This window comes from Castor canadensis, chromosome 4 (genome assembly GCF_047511655.1).
Source record: "Castor canadensis chromosome 4, mCasCan1.hap1v2, whole genome shotgun sequence".
Classification (NCBI taxonomy): Eukaryota; Metazoa; Chordata; class Mammalia; order Rodentia; family Castoridae; genus Castor; species Castor canadensis.
Window position 1 is genome coordinate 171,041,168 of NC_133389.1, and position 20,890 is coordinate 171,062,057.

The 20,890-nt window shown below is 39.1% G+C and overlaps 1 protein-coding gene across 1 annotated transcript in view; it reads right to left on the reverse strand.

The window, feature by feature from the left end:
• Ap1s3 (adaptor related protein complex 1 subunit sigma 3) overlaps positions 1–20,890 on the reverse strand; it is a 56,859-nt gene that overhangs the window by 5,837 nt on the left and 30,132 nt on the right. The window contains exons 2-4 of the mRNA XM_074071848.1: positions 10,460–10,638; positions 9,620–9,728; positions 896–1,033 (exon numbers count right to left, since the gene is read on the reverse strand). Coding sequence (XP_073927949.1) covers positions 896–1,033; positions 9,620–9,728; positions 10,460–10,638 — 426 coding nt within the window. The remainder of the gene's footprint in view (positions 1–895; positions 1,034–9,619; positions 9,729–10,459; positions 10,639–20,890) is intronic.

The window sequence follows — 20,890 nt, forward strand, 5'->3', positions numbered from 1 at the left end:
ATCCCAGCTAATCAGGAGTTAAGAGATCAGGATTATGGCTAGAGGCCAGCAAAAAATCATCAAGACTCCATCTCAATAAACAAGCTCAGCATGGTGGCACATATCTACAATGCCAGCTACGAGGGAAGCACAGGTAGGAGATCTGAGGTCCAAGGTCAGCCCCAAGCAAAAATGTGAGAACCTATGTGAAAAATAATTTAAGAAAAAAAAGGGCTGCCACCTTCTAGCAAACTCACAGGCCCTATGTTCAAACCCCAGGATCCCCAAAAAAACAAAAGAAAAAGAAAAAATAGGGAAAGATCCCAGTATATTTTATCTGTGAGTCACAGATGGGTACCAAATGGGTGCTCAGGATGCAAATAGCATGTACACAGCCCTCCCAGGAGGTGTAAGAAATTTTAATTAAAATGATAAATGCAGTCTTCAATAACAAAGCTCTAATGTTTCTGGCAAATGGAGTAACTAAATGCTGCTACTCTTCTTTCCCAGGACAACATAGATATTTTAATGACGGTCTTTTTATATGCCTCATAAAATTATTTTTGTGAAGAATAGCACCCAGCATTTCATACCTGACAGCAAGGTATCCTTACACCAAAACTCTCAGCCAAACAGAACAAGCAACCCAGTAACCCAACTGCTTGGGTGCAAATCTCTATTTCACTCTTACTGTGAAATTAAGCAAGTCATCTAACCTCTTTATGTCTCAGTTTCCTCATCTGTAAAGTGGGAAAACAATGAGACTTCTTAAAGTTGCTGAAAGAATAAATTAACAGATGTAAATTGCTTAGAAAGTATGCCCAGCACAGGTTAAGTATGGGCGTTGGGTAACAGTGTAATTATTGGCAATCTCATCACTGTTATCATCTATCTTACAAGGGGAAGCGGTACCGACCTCCTGTAACATATCCGATTCTTCAATGGCTTTGACGGCAGCTTTCTTGGATGTTTCCTGAATTTCTCCACCTATGATAAACTCATCAAGGATAAAATACGCCTTTTCAAAATTAAAGATAATATCCAGCTCGCAGACCTGGTAGGACAAAAAGAAATGCTTTGAGAAACTTGCAGTGGAATCAGCAGAAACATGCACCAGTCCCCAGTTTTTCCAGCAGTGGCACCCATATAACAGACCAAAGATCAAATATGAGGTGGCACTTTAAGGATTGAAAAATAAGACCAAGGAAACCTTGGCCTTTAATAAAGGCAAAAGCAAATCCTATTAAAGCAGGGTGACTCCTTAGGTAACAATGTTTTATGTTGCGACAGGAAATCTGAAACTCAGTAGAGAACAGAGGCTGCTCAGCTCCTATGTCCATCTGCACAAGCGAAAGCTGAGCCATGGCTGCATTTCGGGCAATAGAGCAGAGCTTCAATTCTCCTCCCTCTGGTCTGGATACCTTGCCTCTTATTATAGAACTCTCAGAAGCTCACTCTTCAGAGGCAAATTAGCTCATCTGGGCTGGTATTTCTCAAAATTATGCCATAGGTCAGTGGTTCTCAAGCTTTAATGTGTATCAAACACCTGAAAGTCTCCTTACAGCACTCCTGCAGGCCCTGTCACCAGAGCATCAGAGCCAGCGGGTCTGGGTCGGATCCAGAAATCTGCACCTCCAGCCCATTCTCACCTAATGCTGATGCGTCTGGTGGGGACTTCACTTTAGGAACCACTGTCACAGACCAAAGCAGAGTCTGATGGGTCTTGGTATCTAAATGGACCAAGTGACAAGGTCACTCAATAATCCAAATAAAACTCATTTCCAATGCTTCAACAGGGAGTGGTGCAGTCATTGTGCTTGCAGTCTCCCTCCCTCCTATTCTGCAGCTCACGGACACTTGACTTTCCCTTTGTATTTATGCACCTGCCCACTGAGGCTGCTCTCTTCAAGTCTGCTTGCTGAGCGTGTTCAGTACTCCCCACAGTCATCACTCAGCAGCATTTGACGTGCCTCACCAATCTGTTTCTTGGAAATTTCTTCTCCCTTGCTCCCCTGACCTTGGCAATAACATTTAATGCCTTTTCTCCTCCTCTACCTCTGAAGGCTCCTTGGATGGATGATTTTTCTACCGGTCCCCACTATCTTCAACTTGTGTGAGAAGTATTCATTGAGTGCCTGGGACATATCGATCAGGAAAACAGACAAGCTCTCAGCCACGTGTTGCTATATTCTGGCCAGCTATCTTCTCCTAAAGCACTGGTGTTTCTCGATGCAGCCTCTTCTCTTCAATATATACATCTCCTCCCAGACAATCTCACTGGTTCTCACAGCAGTGCCTAGCCTGCAGGTGGCTCAGGAAACCTACATACCTAACCTTGGTCTGCATCTGGCCATCGGTCCGGTGTGTTCACCTGCTGACTACACATCTCTGCCCGACACTCCTCAGTCCACTTCACCATGCCCCAAGTTCATCTCAGGCTTATCACTCCTTTAGTCCCCGTTTTGCTTAGCAGCTGCAGCCCCTTTCTAATTGCTCCATCTTATTTATGCTAGAGTTCAACTTGATTTCCCCCTCCCTTCCTGGGTCTTGCACTCTCGATTTCGTCACCAGTTCCTATTAATTCTCCCATCTAAGTAAATTTCTAACTTTGCCCGCCCCTCCTCTCTACTTCACAACTGTAGGTCTGCAATGAATTTCACTTAGACCCCGGCAATAACCTTCTAGGTGGTGTGTGCCCACTCAAGGCCATCCACCATTCACACTTTGCTAAAAGGCTATTTTATTCCCATCCTTCCCAAGGTCTTAAGTTTGCGACAAAGCTTAACTTCTCAGTATGGCATGTATGAATCCTGACTTTGTTCTCTATTTTCCTGTGCAACACTCATTTCATGCTACAGTCACACATGCCACCAACTCAAGATGTTCTGTCATGCTTTCCAGCAACTTCTGGAATGTTCCCCCAATACTCTTTCCTTTATTCTCCTGCTGGTAACATCAAGCTCATATTTCAAGGCCAAATTCAAAAGCCAGGGACACAGTGATTCCCAAATCCTATTGGCCCCATTCAGATTTCACCGCTTCCTCAAAGTTCTCACATCTTTTATGGCAGGTAAATGCCTACCTGTCGATCATTCGTCACACCCCTGTGCTCTGAGCTCAGGACAGAGACCTGGTAATACGGACATACAGCATGGCACAGTAATAGTGGGATGCAAAGATTTCAGAGTGAGTGAGTGAGCTGGTCACCATCCCGGCCTTGTTTCTATCACGCTGAAGATAAATAGTTTCCTACGTAAATAATTCTCTGGTCCTACTGAATGCTATAACTTTATATAAAATGGGTGTGTTAACAGCTCAGCAAATTGCTCTATATATTTAGGATTTATGTCAATAAACGTGCAAACTGCACACAGAGTACATGGTTTATGTTGACAGATCGAGACGCCTGAACAAACGAATACAATCCCCACAGTAATAAATGGCCAGCTCAGAAAAAGAGCTAACTCATCTGCAAAGGTTGTGGTCTCTTCATTCATTAGAAAACAGCATTAAATCAACCATAAATAGATAGGTAGGTAGGTAGGTAGACAGACAGACAGATAATTTATCTCCTTCTCCCTCAAAAGTCTCTCTCTTTGTGTGTATGTGTACAGTTAAATACAAACATGTATACTTACATTTAAGAATCTGTTCAAGGAATTTAACACTATAACCCAGGACTTTCTGAACCATTAGGCTTCCCTCTTAAGAACAACCATCAGGGAGAAAACATATGATAAAAGGGCACATCCTCACTTTATGAACTTTTCTTTAACTTCTCATTCTAAGAATCTGAATGATAGTGGAACAAAGCTTTCCAGACAAAAATCTGAAGCAGTCAGAACACAGTTGGAATGACACACAACCATAAACAAGGTTAAAATTATAGCAACAGACTGGGAAAAATATGTGCAGCATATACAATGAGGGGAAAGGGGAAGGAGATGGTATCCATGCTACAGAAAGAATTTCTTCCCTAAGATAAACATCACAATAGAAAAAAAATAAAAGCCACCCATCAAGAAACCAAGGAAATAGAGTACATATATACATGGAAAATGTCACCACAAAACACCCTATATAGCTGTCTTAAACAAACAAAATGTTTTTTTGTTTTTTGTTTTTTTACAAAAACAGAACAGAAAGGCAAAATGGGTCCTGTTTCGGGGGTGAGTTCAGTGGTGGGGGGAGGATACAAAGAAAGGGTGTCGAGGGTGAATATGGTGCAAATATTATGTATACATGTATGCAAATGGAAAAATGAGACCTATTGAAACCAATCCAGGAATGAGTGGAGGGGGAATAAATGAGTATGATGGAGGAGGTGAATTCAATCATGAGATATTGTAGGAACTTTCATAAATCACAATAAACCCAGAACAACAATAATAAAAATAAAGTATAAAAAAAGAAACAAAGGAAAAAGACCAACACATCTAATAACGTACACCCTAACTAGTAATTAGAGAAACACAAATTTAATTAATACTCATCTGAAAATTTAGACAATATGCATTGGTGGCAATTGTATGGACAAAGGTAGTCACACTCACTGTTTCAGGAATTTATAAATTTTATAGACTATTTGTTAGGTCAAACTGTAGTATCTATCAATTTTAAATGTACATATTTTTGACCCAACAATTCCACAATTTCCAAATAAATTCCATGAATTTATTTCATGTCATACTCAAATCAGTGCATGATAATATACATACCAAAGATTATAGCAGTGTTATTTATAATAATGATTGGAAACAACTCAAAACCCATCATAGGAATTTATTAAATAAAGTATTATGCCTCCATATTGGTATGAGCATTCTATGTAGAAGCTGCAAGGAATGAGGTAGATTTACACAGACAGATGTGGAAAGCGCTCTGAGATAGACTTATAATGCAAAAATTGAAAGTTGCAGAATGCCATCCCATTTATTTAAGTTAAAAAAAAACTGTCTAGAAGGATTATGAAAAATATGCAGTATTTTACAATTTTAAACAATATAACTAAAAAAAAAAAGAAATCACAGTGGATTAAACACTCAGGCACAGAAAAGAAGGTACTAGAAGTAAGCAGTTACCAGAGGTCAGGAAAGGCAGAAGCCAGGAGTTACAGTAGCAATAGCAGAGGAATCTCAGAGTTCAAGGCAGGTGTAGACCAGGAATCCAAGACAGACAAACCAGCAATTGGAGTCCTGCCAAATGGACCTGACAGATACTAATGCAAGTTCTCTAGAACTTCTCATCCCCCACTCTGAGAGCAGCAACCTGTCTCCGGGCCTGGAGCATCTTCCGGCAGCCATGGGGCAACCAATGCACTGCACCTAGTTTTGAGGATGAGAATAAGGTAAGGAGGATGCAGTCAGGCACACTTAAACACACGCTCAACTTGTTACACAGTTACCAGGTCCAAATCATTAAGGGAAATCAACGCACAAGTTCGCTGGCATTATAGAGAAAGTGGCAAATGGGCAACTATTTCATAGACAGTGACTGAACAGTTACTCTAAGGTTATTCTTTTAACTTCACCTGGGAATAAGAAGAAATACCATCTCAGAAGCTTAAGCAAAATTCAAGTGTCTTCAGCTACTGCTTAATTACTCAAGTCCTTCTCAATTCCTCCTTAAGGTTCTGCCTCAGTACATCAAAACTATGGTCCCCCTCTGTGAACCATGTTAATAAACATACAAATCTCTCTACTCAGTTTTGCCCATGTACCCTGATTCTGGAATAAAGCTTATACCAGCAGACACTGATCATTTAACTTTATCTCCAACCTCCTAGTCTTGTGCTTTACTGTAACATGAAGTGTACAAGAAGTGTAGAAGAATACATGCTGCAGTGAGTTTATTTCTGGCATTTCACTAACGAAATCCTTTTGGGTAGAGTCTAAGAAGCCCTTATCAAATTCTCTTCTAAAGTAAATACAAAAACTTTCAAGTTACATGTAATAAATACCTCAGATTACATGAAACTACATAAATAGTATAAAGCTATGTATAAAATAAAGTGTAATGCAATTTACAACTATAGAGCACCTAACAGTTTATAAGCTTTTACTGTTCACTCTACCTCTTCGATCCTCATAGGGGCCCAATGAATTTGGTGAGGAAATACTTCTATTACCCTTTTTAAGTGTCACCTTTTTCATCTGTAAAATGGCAATAGAGAGAGGCCCCAAGTCATAGGGCTGGATAGTGGACAAGTAGATACTAGGATAGTGGACAAGTAGATACTAGGACCTAGCCAGATACCTAGCACTCCTCTTATTAGAGAAAAACTATGGGGCTGGAGGTGTGGCTCAAGTGGTAGAGCACCTGAAACTCAGCATGAAACCCTGAGTTTAAGCTCAGACCCACCAAAAACACGTGACAGAGAGAGAGAGAGAGAGACAGAGAGAGAGAAACTACCCACATCAAGTTCAAAAACTCCATGGGACAGCAACATCTACACATTCTGAGTACATCAGAAAAAATTCACACTACTGTCTGTAATGGAAAATATGCAGGCAGGTACCTAAATCCTCAAATAGATCCTTATCTACTGTGAGACTCTGAGGTATTTTTTCTTAGCCTCTATAAATTGGGGCTAATGCTACTTACTAAAGATTGAAAGATTAACTAGTTAATCCTTGTAAATCTCCTTGGAATTGAAAAGTGCTAAAATACATATATAACTTAAGTTAGTAACCAGAGATTTTGATTTATCTGTCTTTGGAAGATAATATTTTCCAGAGTTATGAGAGAAACTCAGTACAAAGTTTTTCCTTGGATAATATAAGGGCAGAGTTCAAGGAAATCTTTGGTATTAGCACGAGAGGAAAAGAAAACCAAAAAGAAATATATTATTGGCAAGAAGATGTCAATGAGACTCAGTCCTGGGAGCCTTTGTGCATCACTCTTAATTAATAAGAATTGAACACCTGCTGGCCATATAGCCTTGAAGTGCCCTTGGCTGCTCTTAGCTTAATGAAAGATTCATTGAATTTTTTAGTGAATTAAATTTTGGCTCATGACAAAGACAGAGCTTCTAAAAGTATACCAGAATAGGTTAGAAAATTAATGTTAGAGAAATAGGAGTTCATTCTGAGTTTCCTCATTCTTGAACTGGGTTTATCATTGGTAAAGGTCATTGAAATTCTCTTGAGAAGTGATGAGCTCTGAGATAGCTGGTTAAAAACATTGAGACCAAAATTCGCCCTCAATTCACATAGGTACAGATGGTTTAATCTAGGGTCAAACTAGAGTTCAGAAACAAGGAAAGAAGGCACATTATGGGAAAATTTGCACTTCAGGGAACTCCTCCAAGCCCTTGCAAAAGGCCATGTTTGCAGTTTATTTCAAAGGAAAGTACCAAAATGTCAGAATTCTTTTGAATAAAAGAAAGCACTAAGTTAAATATTCTCACATTTGAAAACATGACATTATATATGCAAGCTTCTCTTTAAAAAATGAGAAAGATAACATGAAATAGCTATCTTCTTACTTCTGTATATTGATGAGCAATCAAAATTCCCAAAGCAGCATTTTAGATCTTATAACATCATTTACAAGGATAAAGGGAAAGGGAGAGAAAATTCTTTTAGGATCCCTTTCAGTGCTCATCTTGTGAAGCCTCTTACAACAGATCTGATAAAACCCTGACCAATACTGCTTACTCCATTACAAAGAACAGAAAATTCTTCTGGAAACAAATTCTCCTACATCACTTGGTTAAAAAGACTTCAGGCTGGGCACCAGTGGCTCATGCCTGTAAACCTACCTACTCGGGGAAACTGAGATCAGGAGGATCACAGCCACAAAGCCAATGTGGGCAAATATTTCCACAAGACCCTATCACAAAAAAAACCCTTCATAAAAAAGGGCTGGTGGAGTGGCTCAAGGTGTAGCCCTTGAATTCAAGCCCCAGTATCACAAAAACACTTCAGTGGAAAAGGAGAGGAAACTATTTTCCTCCAAATTCAATGATTTACCTTGTGAAATGGTGAACTAGATTAAATGTCTCCGGAACATCTGCTAAAATCTGGCCCAGAGCTGGTTATAAGTGTTGGAAAAAGAAGTAAGTCACAGGTCATGATCCCAGAGACTTGAGACATGGTGGTCAGGCAGCTCTTGCACCTGGTAGGGATGCTATGAGCTGTTTTATGTCCTGAAGCACTGGCTATGGCAGGAAGGCAAAGGGAGGAAAACTGCAAGGTGGGAGGGGCAATCTGGAGCCAATGTTTTGAAAGTTGAAATGCCAACCTAGGAAGTACAAATTTTATTCATGACAGATGATGAAAAGTGGCTGCAAAGAAATGTCACACCTGGATTTGTGCTTTCTAAGAATGATTATGGCTAACAGGCCAAGAAGAGAAAGAGAAAAAAGAGTCCAAGGGTAAAAAGGGCCAAATATGAAGTTTAAAAGTAAAGCAAAACTGAAATCCCAAGTAAATCTCTACTACTCAGAGTGGAAAGGAAATGAATTTTAGTATAATTTGGATAGACAGAGGCAGATTCTAGGAAAAGGCAGAGAAAGACAAATGAAATTTTGCACTGGGATCCTGGAACAAAATAAAGTCCAACCACAGGACAGAACAGGCTTTCAAAAGATGAGTATGGCTGGCAGAGTAGCTCAAGTGGTAGAGTGCCTGGCAAGTGTGAGGCCCTGAGTTCAAACCCCAGTACTGCCCCCAAAAAGAATTTTATCAATAAACATTTTAAACCAAACAAGATGAGTCTGGTTCTTGACCATGAGAGGGCCCAATGAAGACTATCACCAGGGAAGTAAAAAGAGCCACCTGGTAACAGATTTCCAGGAGAGTCCACAGACACACCAGGAAAGTAAGAAGAAAAGCAGAGGATTTAGTGAACAAGAGAAGGAAGAGAGCTCTGGGGAAGAAACCAAGGAAGTGCCTCCAGACACACAGGACAAGGTCCTGAAGAAGTCAGTGTCATGACAAAATAAAGAGGAAAGAATTTAAAAGAAAGCACTGTAATAAGCAGGGATACAGTGCTGCAGAGAGCACAGAGCAAATGAAGACTTAAGTGTTGACAAACAGGAAGAATTCAAGGGTAAATTTATGATCTCCTTAGAGCAGTAAAGATGGAACCCATGCTAGAAGTGAGAGCATGATGAATGGGATCTCTGTAAGATTCTGTTGGTATAGTCTATTTATTACTTAGAAGTAAAAGAAAAAGATGATGAAATAGCAACGTGATGTGAAAGGATTTGGTTTTTGTTTCTTTGGGGATTTTCCTTTGTATTAATAATATTAAAGAATATTTGCAGTTAAAAAAAAATCCCTGGGAAGAGATAAAAGTTAAAATAGGAGAAAGATGACCAGGGCAATGAGGACTAAGAGAAAGAATTATCAAGGAATCCTTCACAGACTAATTCTGGTTCCCTGAAACAAGGCCCCCAGTGTGTCTGTGCTCTGAGGGTAAAGACACACCCATGTCTTTTGAGTCCTTCATTTACTAGGAATTACAGGTAGGAAGATAAGCCGTGGATTCTGATCCAAGTTGGGCTAGTGTGATGCTTGGTACAAATGCCATTCATATTTCAGACTTGATAGAGAGAAGGAACACGATGAGAAGGAACTGAAGGAAGAGCTGCAATGGAGACTGACTGGTTCTAATGGAGCAGAACCACACTTACATTTCCAAAGTATTTGTCCAGCAACTCCACATACCGATGCACAATCTCTAGTGTCAAGAGCTCATTGTCTTGATTTTCTACTGCACAGCAAAAATATAAACTAGCATACCTTGAAGAGAAAAATAAAGAAAAAATAGGATGAGATACTAAACAACCTAAACATCTTTTTTCTCACTAAAAATGCAGTCTCCTCCTTTTCTCCAAAGGTTCTCCTCACCTGAATGATGCTACCATTCATCACATCCAACATCCTCCCAAAACAAAAGACGGGATACATCTGTGGTGAGTTTGTACTTCTATCGATCACATGAAAGACTCTCAGCAAAATTTTACCTTGAAGGGCAAGGATAGGAGGGGCACTATCTTTTGGTTTATAGTAATCGTGATGTCTGTTCATGGCCCTCTCCAGCTATCTTGACCAGTGCTTTCAGGGGCCCACACACCCCCACCCTCTCACTTCATGTGGTGCTTCTGTCATTCTGTACCATCTCCATCCTCACTTATGAAGCTCAGAGCTTGGACCCAGCAGAAAGAGCTCTGCCAAGGCACTGGTTGGTAATTTACTCCACCAGTAGCAGTCTGCAGAGGCTACCTCTCTTTTTCCCCATCAGGTTTTATGAACAACCTCTGCAGGGCATTTCAAATGGGTCAGACTGGCTATGTTCAGACTCTTCTGGGTCTTCATTGAAAAAAAATCCCTTTTCAATTTTGGATCTTAGCCTTCAAAGATTTCAAGAAATGATGGAATTGATATTGCAATATAAAATGTTCAAGGTTAAAATAACCCAAAGCAACAATAAGCAACGATGAGAAACTCAGATCTCATAAAGTTACTCACACCTTTTATAAACAAGTTTTAGCTCCTTCCAGTCAATAAAACTGCTTGTCCTGTGACCACGAGAGAGAATGATCTGAACAATTTCACGGGTGATCTTTTTCCTCTCTTTGTCAGGGAGAGTGGTATACCATTTTTGCAACCGCAATTTCCCTTGTCGACTGAAGAGCAAGATGAAATGTATCTAGAAGGAAGACAGGACACAGAAAACTAGATCTTGGTCAACCAGGTCATTCTACATAGACATGAAAGTTCAGAAGCTCAGTTAATACAGGAATGCAAGTCTTTACAGATAAGAAAATACTTACCAGCATGATAAATTCACAAGAAATGTGTATATCACAAAAGTAGCTTACTTCCATTAGAGGGGAAAGGTACTTTTTAAAAATTTTAATTCCTTTCAAGTGTTGTAAATCCATTAAGGGAGAAAACTGTATCAAAGAACTAGTGTTACTCTTGGGAGAAAACAAATTCTTCCTTCACGAGAAAAAAAAAAAGCTAAAAACACTGAAAGGATTTACTTTAAAAATTACATCCTAGCTCCATTTCACGACTATAGAAACACTATAATATAGAAATAAAGGAGAAAAGGAAAGAACAAGAAAGTGAGAGAGGACCGTGATCTGTCTGAATTGTCACCTCTTCACCCCATTCTGTGGTTTGCTTGGCCGAGAGCTTGCAAATCACCCATCTTAAGTAATAACTGTTTTTAGAATCTTGGTAGGTTTTTTGGGGGGATGGGGTGGTACTGGGGTTTGAAATCAGGGCCTCCACTTACAAGGAGGGTGCTCTACCACTTCAACCTCACCTCCAACCCAGCACAGTAGATTTTTAACAATTTAAATAGTGTATTGCCTTATACTAGGAAGCAACCTGATTTTATTTTTAAGTAAGTTTTGAAATGTGTCTCTGAAATAAAGGTTCATATTTTAATGAATTTTAAAAGTTTTAAACAAGAAGGAGACAATATAACATCATTGGGACACTTACTTCTGTACAATGGAGGGATGGTGGATATTATTTTCAGAAATTTTCATACAGCCTGATCTTTATTTTATGAGAATGTCTTCTCAACCCATAGTATTAGACGGTCAGGCTTGAAATCAATTTATTTGGTTGGGTTTTTGTTTTCATTTTTTATTTGTTTTTTTTTTTTTTCTTCAAATACATGCTTTCAGTTAATTGTGTTGTGGAGGGAGTAATACATGCTATAAATCAAAAATAACTACATTATATATATTTTTAAAGTTTTTACAAATAAACTACTCAGCTTTTACTGAAGAGGTCTGGCTCTGAATGTCCTGGCATAGACCACAACACCTCACTAGGTGGCGCTATCTAAGGGCCAAATAGAACCAGAATCTTTATTCAGAGCTTCCCTCAACCTACAGTTTTAAGGTCCACTTAATAGCTAAATTTCTGTCTTAGAAAATTAGCAAGGATTTGAGGACTAAGAGACCACATACAATGAGAATCCGAGTTAAAAAGTCCTGCTCATTCAGCTGTTTTAAGAAAAATCACCCTCGTTGATAGAGAGGTTCAAGTGGTAGAGCACCTGCCTAGCAAGCATGAGACCCTGAGTTCAAACCCCAGTATCACCAAAACATAAACAAATTATCTTAAGAAAAATCACCCTTGGTCTATAATTTTAAATATCTGCTTAGAGCATTACATTTTCGTAAATATCATTTTACTACCAGCACAGGTACAAAAAATCAGTAATGGAACACAATTGTTATTCCCTAGGGATCATATTGAGATGGATACCTTCGCTTCCAGGAAGAGATATCCTAAAAGTTCCTGCCATTCTAAAGAGTACAAACAGAATGGTTATAAGATTTAAAAACAAACAAAAAAACCTTCAGGATTTTGAGAATAAGGCTCAGCTCTAGGTTATCACCAATAGATAAGACTAGTCAATCCACAGTCCAAGGAATGGTGAGAGTTTTACTAGAGATGAAATCCACATATTTGGAAGGTGTTCACTTTCTCTTCCTATAAAGATTTTTTTTCTTTCCATCTAACCTAAGTCTCTTTTGTTACAATTTAAACAGTTTCTCCTGCCACAGAACACACACAAAGAGAATGCTTCACCATCCTAAGAATAATAACTCTCTTCACATATTTGAAGAAGGCCTTTAGAGCTTCCTTTAGCCTTTTCTTCCAACAGAAATAATCTGAGTTTTATGTTTTCTCCTTATTGATTCTATTTTTGATATCATAACTATGAGTGCTCTGCGATTCTCCATAGGCTAAATGCTCCATAGGCTAAATCCAGATCAATGCTCAAAGTTCTACTGAGAATCTGGGGCTATTGCTAAGTTTAATGGTGGTTCCTTTCTAGTTCTTCTGTGTTGCAAAGCTATCTCAGGATCAGGTGCCTGTGCTAACGTGAGCCAACAATGTAGAACAAAGACCCGTATGTCATACTTGCAATGAGTTCAAAGTGAAAGGATGATCAAGACATGATGTACACATCTATAAAGCCCATGTAAGATATAAAAATGTGCTCTAAGTTCGAAAAAGCAGCACTCCAGTAAATGCACCGGTAAAACCAGTGAAAGATCCAGTCCCCTCAAGTTCTGCTATGATGGAGAAGTGGGCTTGTGCTGTGGGAACTGTCACCTCTCCAGGCTTAACAGTGTAGCTTGAGCAAACTGGCATGAATTGCAGTGATTCATAAGTTCATCACCTCCTGTAATTAATTTCATCAAATTCATCTGTTTAGTCATCCAGGGTACATTTTAAGAGGTTAATCAAATACCATTTTTATTAGCATTAGCTCAAGAGTAGGAGAAAAAAGGTAAATGGAAGGTTATTTTCAATATTTGCAAAGAGTCAACTTCTAGTTGATGTTACAAACAAACTTCATTTGGGTTCAGAAAACAGTACCCCAACATTTCCCTTCAATAATATTACTGGAACAAAATGAGCAAGAGAGACTAGTAACACTACCCCAACAAAATCCAGCAAAGTGTGCAGGGCAGGGTTGCAGTCTTACATTTGGTTCAGGTGCTTCAGTCACGTGATTACCTGGATCTTCCAACACCTCCCACCCTCACCTCAGGAGTCACTCTGTCAGCCATGTTCTTGAGGGGGTCTAGCTCAGGCACAATGATCCCTCAAATCCACAGATGTCAGGGGACTCAAGCATTCCCTGTCCTCACGCTGTCCACTACAGCAATCCTCGACCTCATCAGACAGAGCCCCTAACTCTCACTTTGATCCAGAACTTGAACTATTTAAGCTTTCTTAGTTATGCATTTTTGGAGTGTGCCCAGTGAGGCACCCTTAGGCTTCTGAGAGAAGCATACAGAAGACTAGTACCAGTCCGTCTGATCTGTTGTTCTGAACCATCGTTAACTTCTTTCATCTATGTACAGTGCAGGCTTCCAGCAGCAGCTTCAGTTCTTAATGTTTGCAAATCTCCCTGCTCCTAAGTGGATCCATGAAGTAGACCCATGACCAGCTTTGAAGAAAGGAAACCTCTCCCATCCCCAACACTGTCACATCACACCATTAGCACCACCTTCTCAGGCCTGGCTTGCGTTTCAGGATCTGAGCCATGAATATAAAGATACAGAACATGTTATGTTCCTATAAGTGATCAACCTAACAAGCTTTCTTTTCTGGTGGCCAAGATGGCATGATATATCACTTAAGGAGCATTGTTCCTCTAATCTGACTCACCTTAGTCCCTTTCCAACCCTTATAGCCACTATGCAAATTCCCAGGCCCAACCAGCCCATCCATTCCCATCTTCCTTCTATATGGAGGGTCAGACTTTCCAGAGAAGAATCATAGAAGACTTCACAGATCGCTACTACCCTAACTGTATGACATCCAATTCAGCTGAATCCTCAGTAGGTACTTGGAAACTTTCCAGGTAATAGAATGGGATCTTAATGTAAAGGACTCCAAGCATCTCCCCCTTCTATTCTCCATGTTAGTCATTCCGAGTCATCACCATGTCCCTCACAGTCCCTACTTCCATTCCCACGCCCTGACTCTGAGGAGAGGATGAAAGCCATTCTGGAAATTTCCTCCATTCTGCCAATACCAGCCCACCCACTTCTAACCCTACGTATTTCCTTTTATGCCCCAGCTTTCAACTCTCACCTACCTCTTAAGGAATGTGGCTTCATGCCTACACTGCCAATCTACATGCCATCTTTTGAGGATCCACACATGTATATACAGAATAAGCTAAGACTTTCTCATTTTAAAAACTGAAGCTCCAACCTTTTGGAAAGATGACTCAGCAGTAAGTGTCAAGGTCTCAGTAAGTCTACTTCTAAAATCTAACTTAAAGTATACCTTAAATTGGTGGTACACAGCTATAATCCCAGCACTTGGGACACTGAGGCAGGGGACTGCAAATTTGTGGTCAGCCTAGGCTACATTGCAAGACTCTGTCTGAAAAAGAAAAAAATGCAGATAAACGTCCAGGCATTAGATGTTCACTGCAGTTGATTATAGTAACAGATAAATAAAAGTGGAAAATACCTAAATAACCCAAATATAGTAAGTTTTAAGTAAGATTTGTTAAATTATTTCAGTGAAATAAGAGTGCCTATGATATAACATTGTTTTAAAAAGTAACATAAAACTGTGTGTGTAGTGTTGTAGCAAAATGTACTATACTTGCAAAGAAATTATATGAAGGAAATATATTAAGTTTTTAATAGTGGTTATCATAAATAGTGAAAGTAAAAATGACACTTTCTTCTTTGTACTTCACTAGACTTCCCAAAATTCATATACATGAGCCTATAATTAGAAAAAATGAATAAGGGGGAGAACCATCAAGAGGGGGAAGAGGAATGGAGACGATGATGGGGGAGGTAAATATGTACATATTGAAATATGTACATAATGAAATCCATGAAAAACTGTTCAAAAGAGGGAGAGAAGGGGAGGGCATTAAAGTGATGCAGATGGGAAGAATTTGATCAAAGTACATTACATGCATACATACAAGTATCACAGTGAAACTCCTCTACAATTAATTTATACTTACAAAAAATTTTTAAAAGAAAATACGTAATAAAAAGTATCAGCAAGTTCAATAAAAATCTGTCAGCATTCTATCTAAAGGCATAATACTAAGTAAATGTCAAGGTTCTTTCAACAAAGAAAACTATACCTAAAAGAGATGGCACACTATTCAGAGCCTATAGGATGTCAAAGCAATATGGATTGTGGGGCTGTCAGTTGTGGAGGAGGAGTGGGGAGGGATGAAGGCAAGGCATAGAGGATTGTCAGGATAGTGGAAACACTCCATATGATAAATGTCAGTATATACTTGCCCAAACTGATACAACGTCCAATACAAAAGATGGACCTTAATGTAAACTGTGGACTTAAAATGACAATGACGAGTTTATTCAGGCTCATCAGACATACCCTGTGGTACAGGATGCTGAAAATGAGGAGGCTATGTGTGGAGGGGAAGGGAGTATATGGGTATATCTGTATCTTCATTACTCTAAAAATATAGTACTTTTTAAGCACAAACTGTGTAACCACACATAATATCTCCTAGCCACACAAATAAGATGCCAACTGGGTATACATAAGGACAAGAGACAGGTAAGGAGTTTACAAAAATGATCACTACTGCCTTGAGAGAACTCTAATAATTATTTTCTCTAATTTCAAAGCAATGTTACTTAATTTTGGCAATGAAATGAAGAAAGTGAAGGAGCAAGGAAATGAACTTACAGTTTCAGGCTTGTTCAAAGTAACTACAGTAATGGTTTTTCCAATAGCAATCTGCAATCCAGTGGATTGTAAAACTGAGTGGATCTCCATGGACATACATTTAGCGAAAGGGCAGAACAGAACAATACCTCTCAGAACAGTCACCCACAAAGGTAAACTTCGTTTCCACATACTCCTGTTCCAGTTGCATACTATTGTACGAGATATTGGTATAAATGCATTTCTTGCTATTGGTGTGGCTAAAAGGAAGAGAAGAAAGAGGATGAGTGGGGGGAAGGAGGAGAAGGAAGACAGAAGTTCCTAAGCCTGGTGATGAGGTCATTCACACAGAGGTGAAAAAGCAAAACAAATGTTTAAATAGGAGGCAGGTCAGTGAGGAAATGTTAACAAAAAGGCAACTTTTTATTTAGTGTTAATATTTAACTCTTAGAGAATGTTGGGTACCAGGAAGAATATTTATACATACAGAATTTTTTCCAAGTATAGGAAGCAATTTTTTGGGTGAGACTCTGGGTGTGTCAAATCACTGCATTCTAAACAGTCAGAAACTCGACCTTCAAGAAGAGTAATAAGAAACCAAGTAGTTAAGTCCCCTTATGAAAAACAGAAAGAGAAAGACACTCCTTAGGGACAGGAATGAATCCAAACTTCTTAATGCTGACAAATTAAATAAGTAAAACATTTAAAAAAATACCTCCTTGAGTCACAGGGGTCAGTTTGAAAACTCTCCACCTGGCAGTCAATATTTTCCCCCGAGATGATCTCAGGGGAGATAATCACATCAGCAACTAGAGTCACTGTATTCCAGAGAGACCTGTCAGCACAGATCACTAACTCACTAGAACAATGGTTATCAGTGCCTACAAGCTGCACTATGAAACTACAAATATAATACCGAATCTCCACCTCAAGGAGCTTAAAGTTTTGATAAAGAATCAAAAGAAATTCCAAGGTAAACATACTGAATTAAGCACAAGTCTTTATCTCTTCTCCTTCCTGAAAAAGAGACTGGAGGGGAGATGATAGTGTCCAAGAAGTTTCAACCAGTCATTAGAAGTTGGAAAGGGGACATGTGAGTGATGGCTGATTCAGAAAAAAGGAAAAGCTGAAACTTTAAAAGGTGGATCCCAAAGAGGAAATAGCCAACTCTCCCAGCAAAAGTCTGCAATGACACCTGGAGGCACACCACGTCCCTAGAAGGCGAGGGATAAGGCAACATTTTGAAAACAGGAAGACTGGCTCAAAGTCTTCCTGTGGGATAGCTGGCATTTGTCATTTGGAGCATTACCGGGGACTACAGCTAGGGGATACCACGCATGCATGTGCATGCATGTGCACACATGCTCACACACACACCATGTGTCCAAGTGCTTTATTCCAATTTACAGAAATCTAGTGAAGGCCATGCATTTGGAACACCCATTAGCACACACAACAACACACAAGTAACGCACAGCCCTACGACATTCCAATGATTGTGATATCATTAGGTGCAGGAATATTTTAGCTCCATGAGTCTTTTGGGACAACTGTCGCATATGCTGTTCACTGTTAGCCAAAACATAGTTACGCAGGGTATTACTGTAAACTTTTGGGTTATAATACCACTAAGAGGACTTACACAAACCATCTCATCTAGGCCTTTTATTTGTTTGTTTGCTTATTGGCAGTATTGAGGTTTGCACTCAGGGCCTCCTGCTTGCTAGGCAGTGCTCTACCACTTCAGTTATACCTCAGCACCATGTAGGTTCTTAAAAGAAACATTGATAGATGCCTGCAGCCCTCCTGGATCAGAGCCAGCAAAGTCAAAAATCTTCATTTAAGAGAAAAATGTGCTTCTGAGCTCCCATGTCTAGCTTTCTTATATGAAAAAAAAATCCATCTCATTATTCAAGAGACTGGTTCTTTCCTGAAGACACTAAATGGTGGAGCAAAGACCTCTAACTACCAATGACAAAGTCTACCAGTCACCTGGATGTGCCCTCAGAACTGCTTATAAGTATTTCAGTCTTCCCCAGACATTTGAGAAGTATCTAATGAAAAAGAAAGGGACAGAAAAGAACAAACAGAAGAAAAGTAAGTCACTGGATCAGTAACAGAGCAGGGAGCAGAACAAATTGTTACACACACACACTCAGAGAATTAAGAGGGAGTTCCTCTGTCAATAGAACAAAAGCAAGATTCTATTTTTTAGGGGTGGGGGAGTGTTGAGACAGGGTTTTGCTGTGTGGCCTAGGCTATTCTCAAATTCGAACCAGCTCAAGTTTCTTTTTTTTAAGAGATGAGGAAAAGTTCTTCGTGGTTAAAAGGTATGAAGACAGGTGTGGTGGTACATGTCTGCAATCCCCGCTATCCAAAATGCAGAAGCAGGCGGATTGTCAGTTTGAGGACACCCTGGGAAAAGATAGTGAGACCCTATCTCAAAAACAAAATACAAACAAAAGGGCTGGGGAGCGTGTTTCAGTGGTGGAGCACTTGAATCCCCAGTACTACAAAAAAAGGGAAAAAGTATGATAACCAAAATAAAGGTAGAGGAATCACCAAGAAATAGACAGAAAATTAGAGGAAAAGATAAAAGGACTAGGGGATCAAACTAGAAGATGTAATGTCAAGAGAGAAGAAAATATCAAAGAAATAATTCAAAAATTTTGCTGGGACTAAGTAGATGAGGCTTTAGATCAGAAAAGTGTGAAAAATGAAGAATTTTAAAAGCATAAAACTTCAGAACAACCAAGATAGAGTAGCCTAAGCGATTTCCAGGGAGACAAAAGATTTATGTGCAACAGATCAAACCTCAGAATGCATCAGCCTCTTTTACCTGCAATACTAAACATTGGAAGACTAATTGAGTTGTCAATGAAGTAAAAGCTGAAGAGTGTTTGACATGTTCACACACACAAAGAATAAAATGCAAAGAAAACAATAAAAAGGAAAATTGCCTCCAGCATTTCTTAGAGGCCACCAAAGGATGACTTCAGCAAACAAGGGAGTAAAATCCAAGAAAGAGTTAGCTGCCTTCTTCAGGTCACAGGGAATCCAAAGAAAAAGGGTAAGGAGGGGAAAGAACAGAGTGAGGAGTGAGTGACATACACCTGGCCAGCAGATGGAAGTGGTGGGGCGAAAGGGAGAGCCCAATGGTGTGTGGGGGTGGAGGACAGAGTTTCTTGATCAGTCTTTGTATAATGGAAAAAGTGTTGATTTACATCTGAAAGACCTGCTAGTGCACTGGAGAAAAACGATGACAGATATATAGAAAACTAGGCAAGGAGAAAACACAAGAAAATTAGAAACTCCTGAAATCCTGAAATAAAAGAGGAACAATGCAAGAAAGAAATCATAATGATGATTTTAAAACTATTTTGGGAGGAGAGGAAGTGTACGTGTGTGGGTGGGGGGGGCGTGGGGGGGATAGGGTGTGCTGGGGTGAGGGAGGGGTGGACAAAAGAAAAGGAAATGCTTCCTACCATAACACAAAGTCAGGAGATAATGTAAAAAATGATGAATGGAAACTACCAGCATAGCGTATTGTTTAGAAACACAGGTAAATAGCAAAACAAAAGGTTGTAATTATCTAAAGTTGTTGCCTCTGGGGGGAAAAACTTGGGAAAGGAAAGGGAATTGCTTGCTTTCATTATAAATTATTTCACTCTATTTTGAAGTGTGTGTATATCTTGGATTGAAAAATAAAAACAATTTTAAAAAGAATAAGTAAGAGTTGGAGAAGTAGCTATTTAACAGTGACATAAAAAACTTAATTCTAAGATGTTACTATCCCTTCTACTTTCCCATGTTAAACACAAAAGATTATAAGGAAAATTCTTAAATCTGTCAATTGGACTAAGCTATCCCTACTATGAAATATGATTTGATTGTATCTGGCACAGTTTTATTTCTCAGTTTGTAGCAGTTCCTGGAATAAGGATGCCATTAATAAGGAACACTTAGTTTACTAACCTTCAGATGGAGCAATATATTTTAATGCATGTCCCAATTTTACTTTGAAGCATGTAACATTAGACCTGAATTCTAATGTTCCTATTTTGCTAGCTTCATTGAGGTATATATAAATAAATATACATATACACATACATACAAATATTTATATATTTGTATTTGTATATATAAATACAATTTTATTTACATATGGTAAAAAATGTGACATTGTGCTATATGTTTATATTAGGAAATGCTTACCACAATCCAGCTAACATACCCACCACCTTACTTATCTTTTGTGTATGTGTGTGTGCTGAAAACATTTAAGATCTACTCTGCAATTTTCAAGTATACAGTGATCATGCTGTACATTAGATCCCCAGAAACTGTTCATCCTAGCTGAAACTTCACCCCCTTTGACCAATAGCTCCATGCTCGCCCCCCAACCCTATACAATTTTTAAGGAGAGAAGATTGATAGGAGTTTTGCTGATTGTAAGCATAACCCTTCATGTTTTAGTAAATAAATGTGTACCCCCCTTATCCGTCACCTTTGGATTAAGCTTCGATTCCTATCATGGGTTTCTTGATTCCCTTATCACTTTGTATGTTTCTTCCTGAACAATGTTTAACTCCATTCCTTGCTCAAGAGAGGGATTCAAATACTGGTGGACTAATGAATTTTAAGAAATGTCCATAGCCAGTATAAAAATCTAGGGTAGAAAATTGCTTTGGGTTTTCTAATAAGGGCTACAAACACTATGGTTTTCTTAAGAC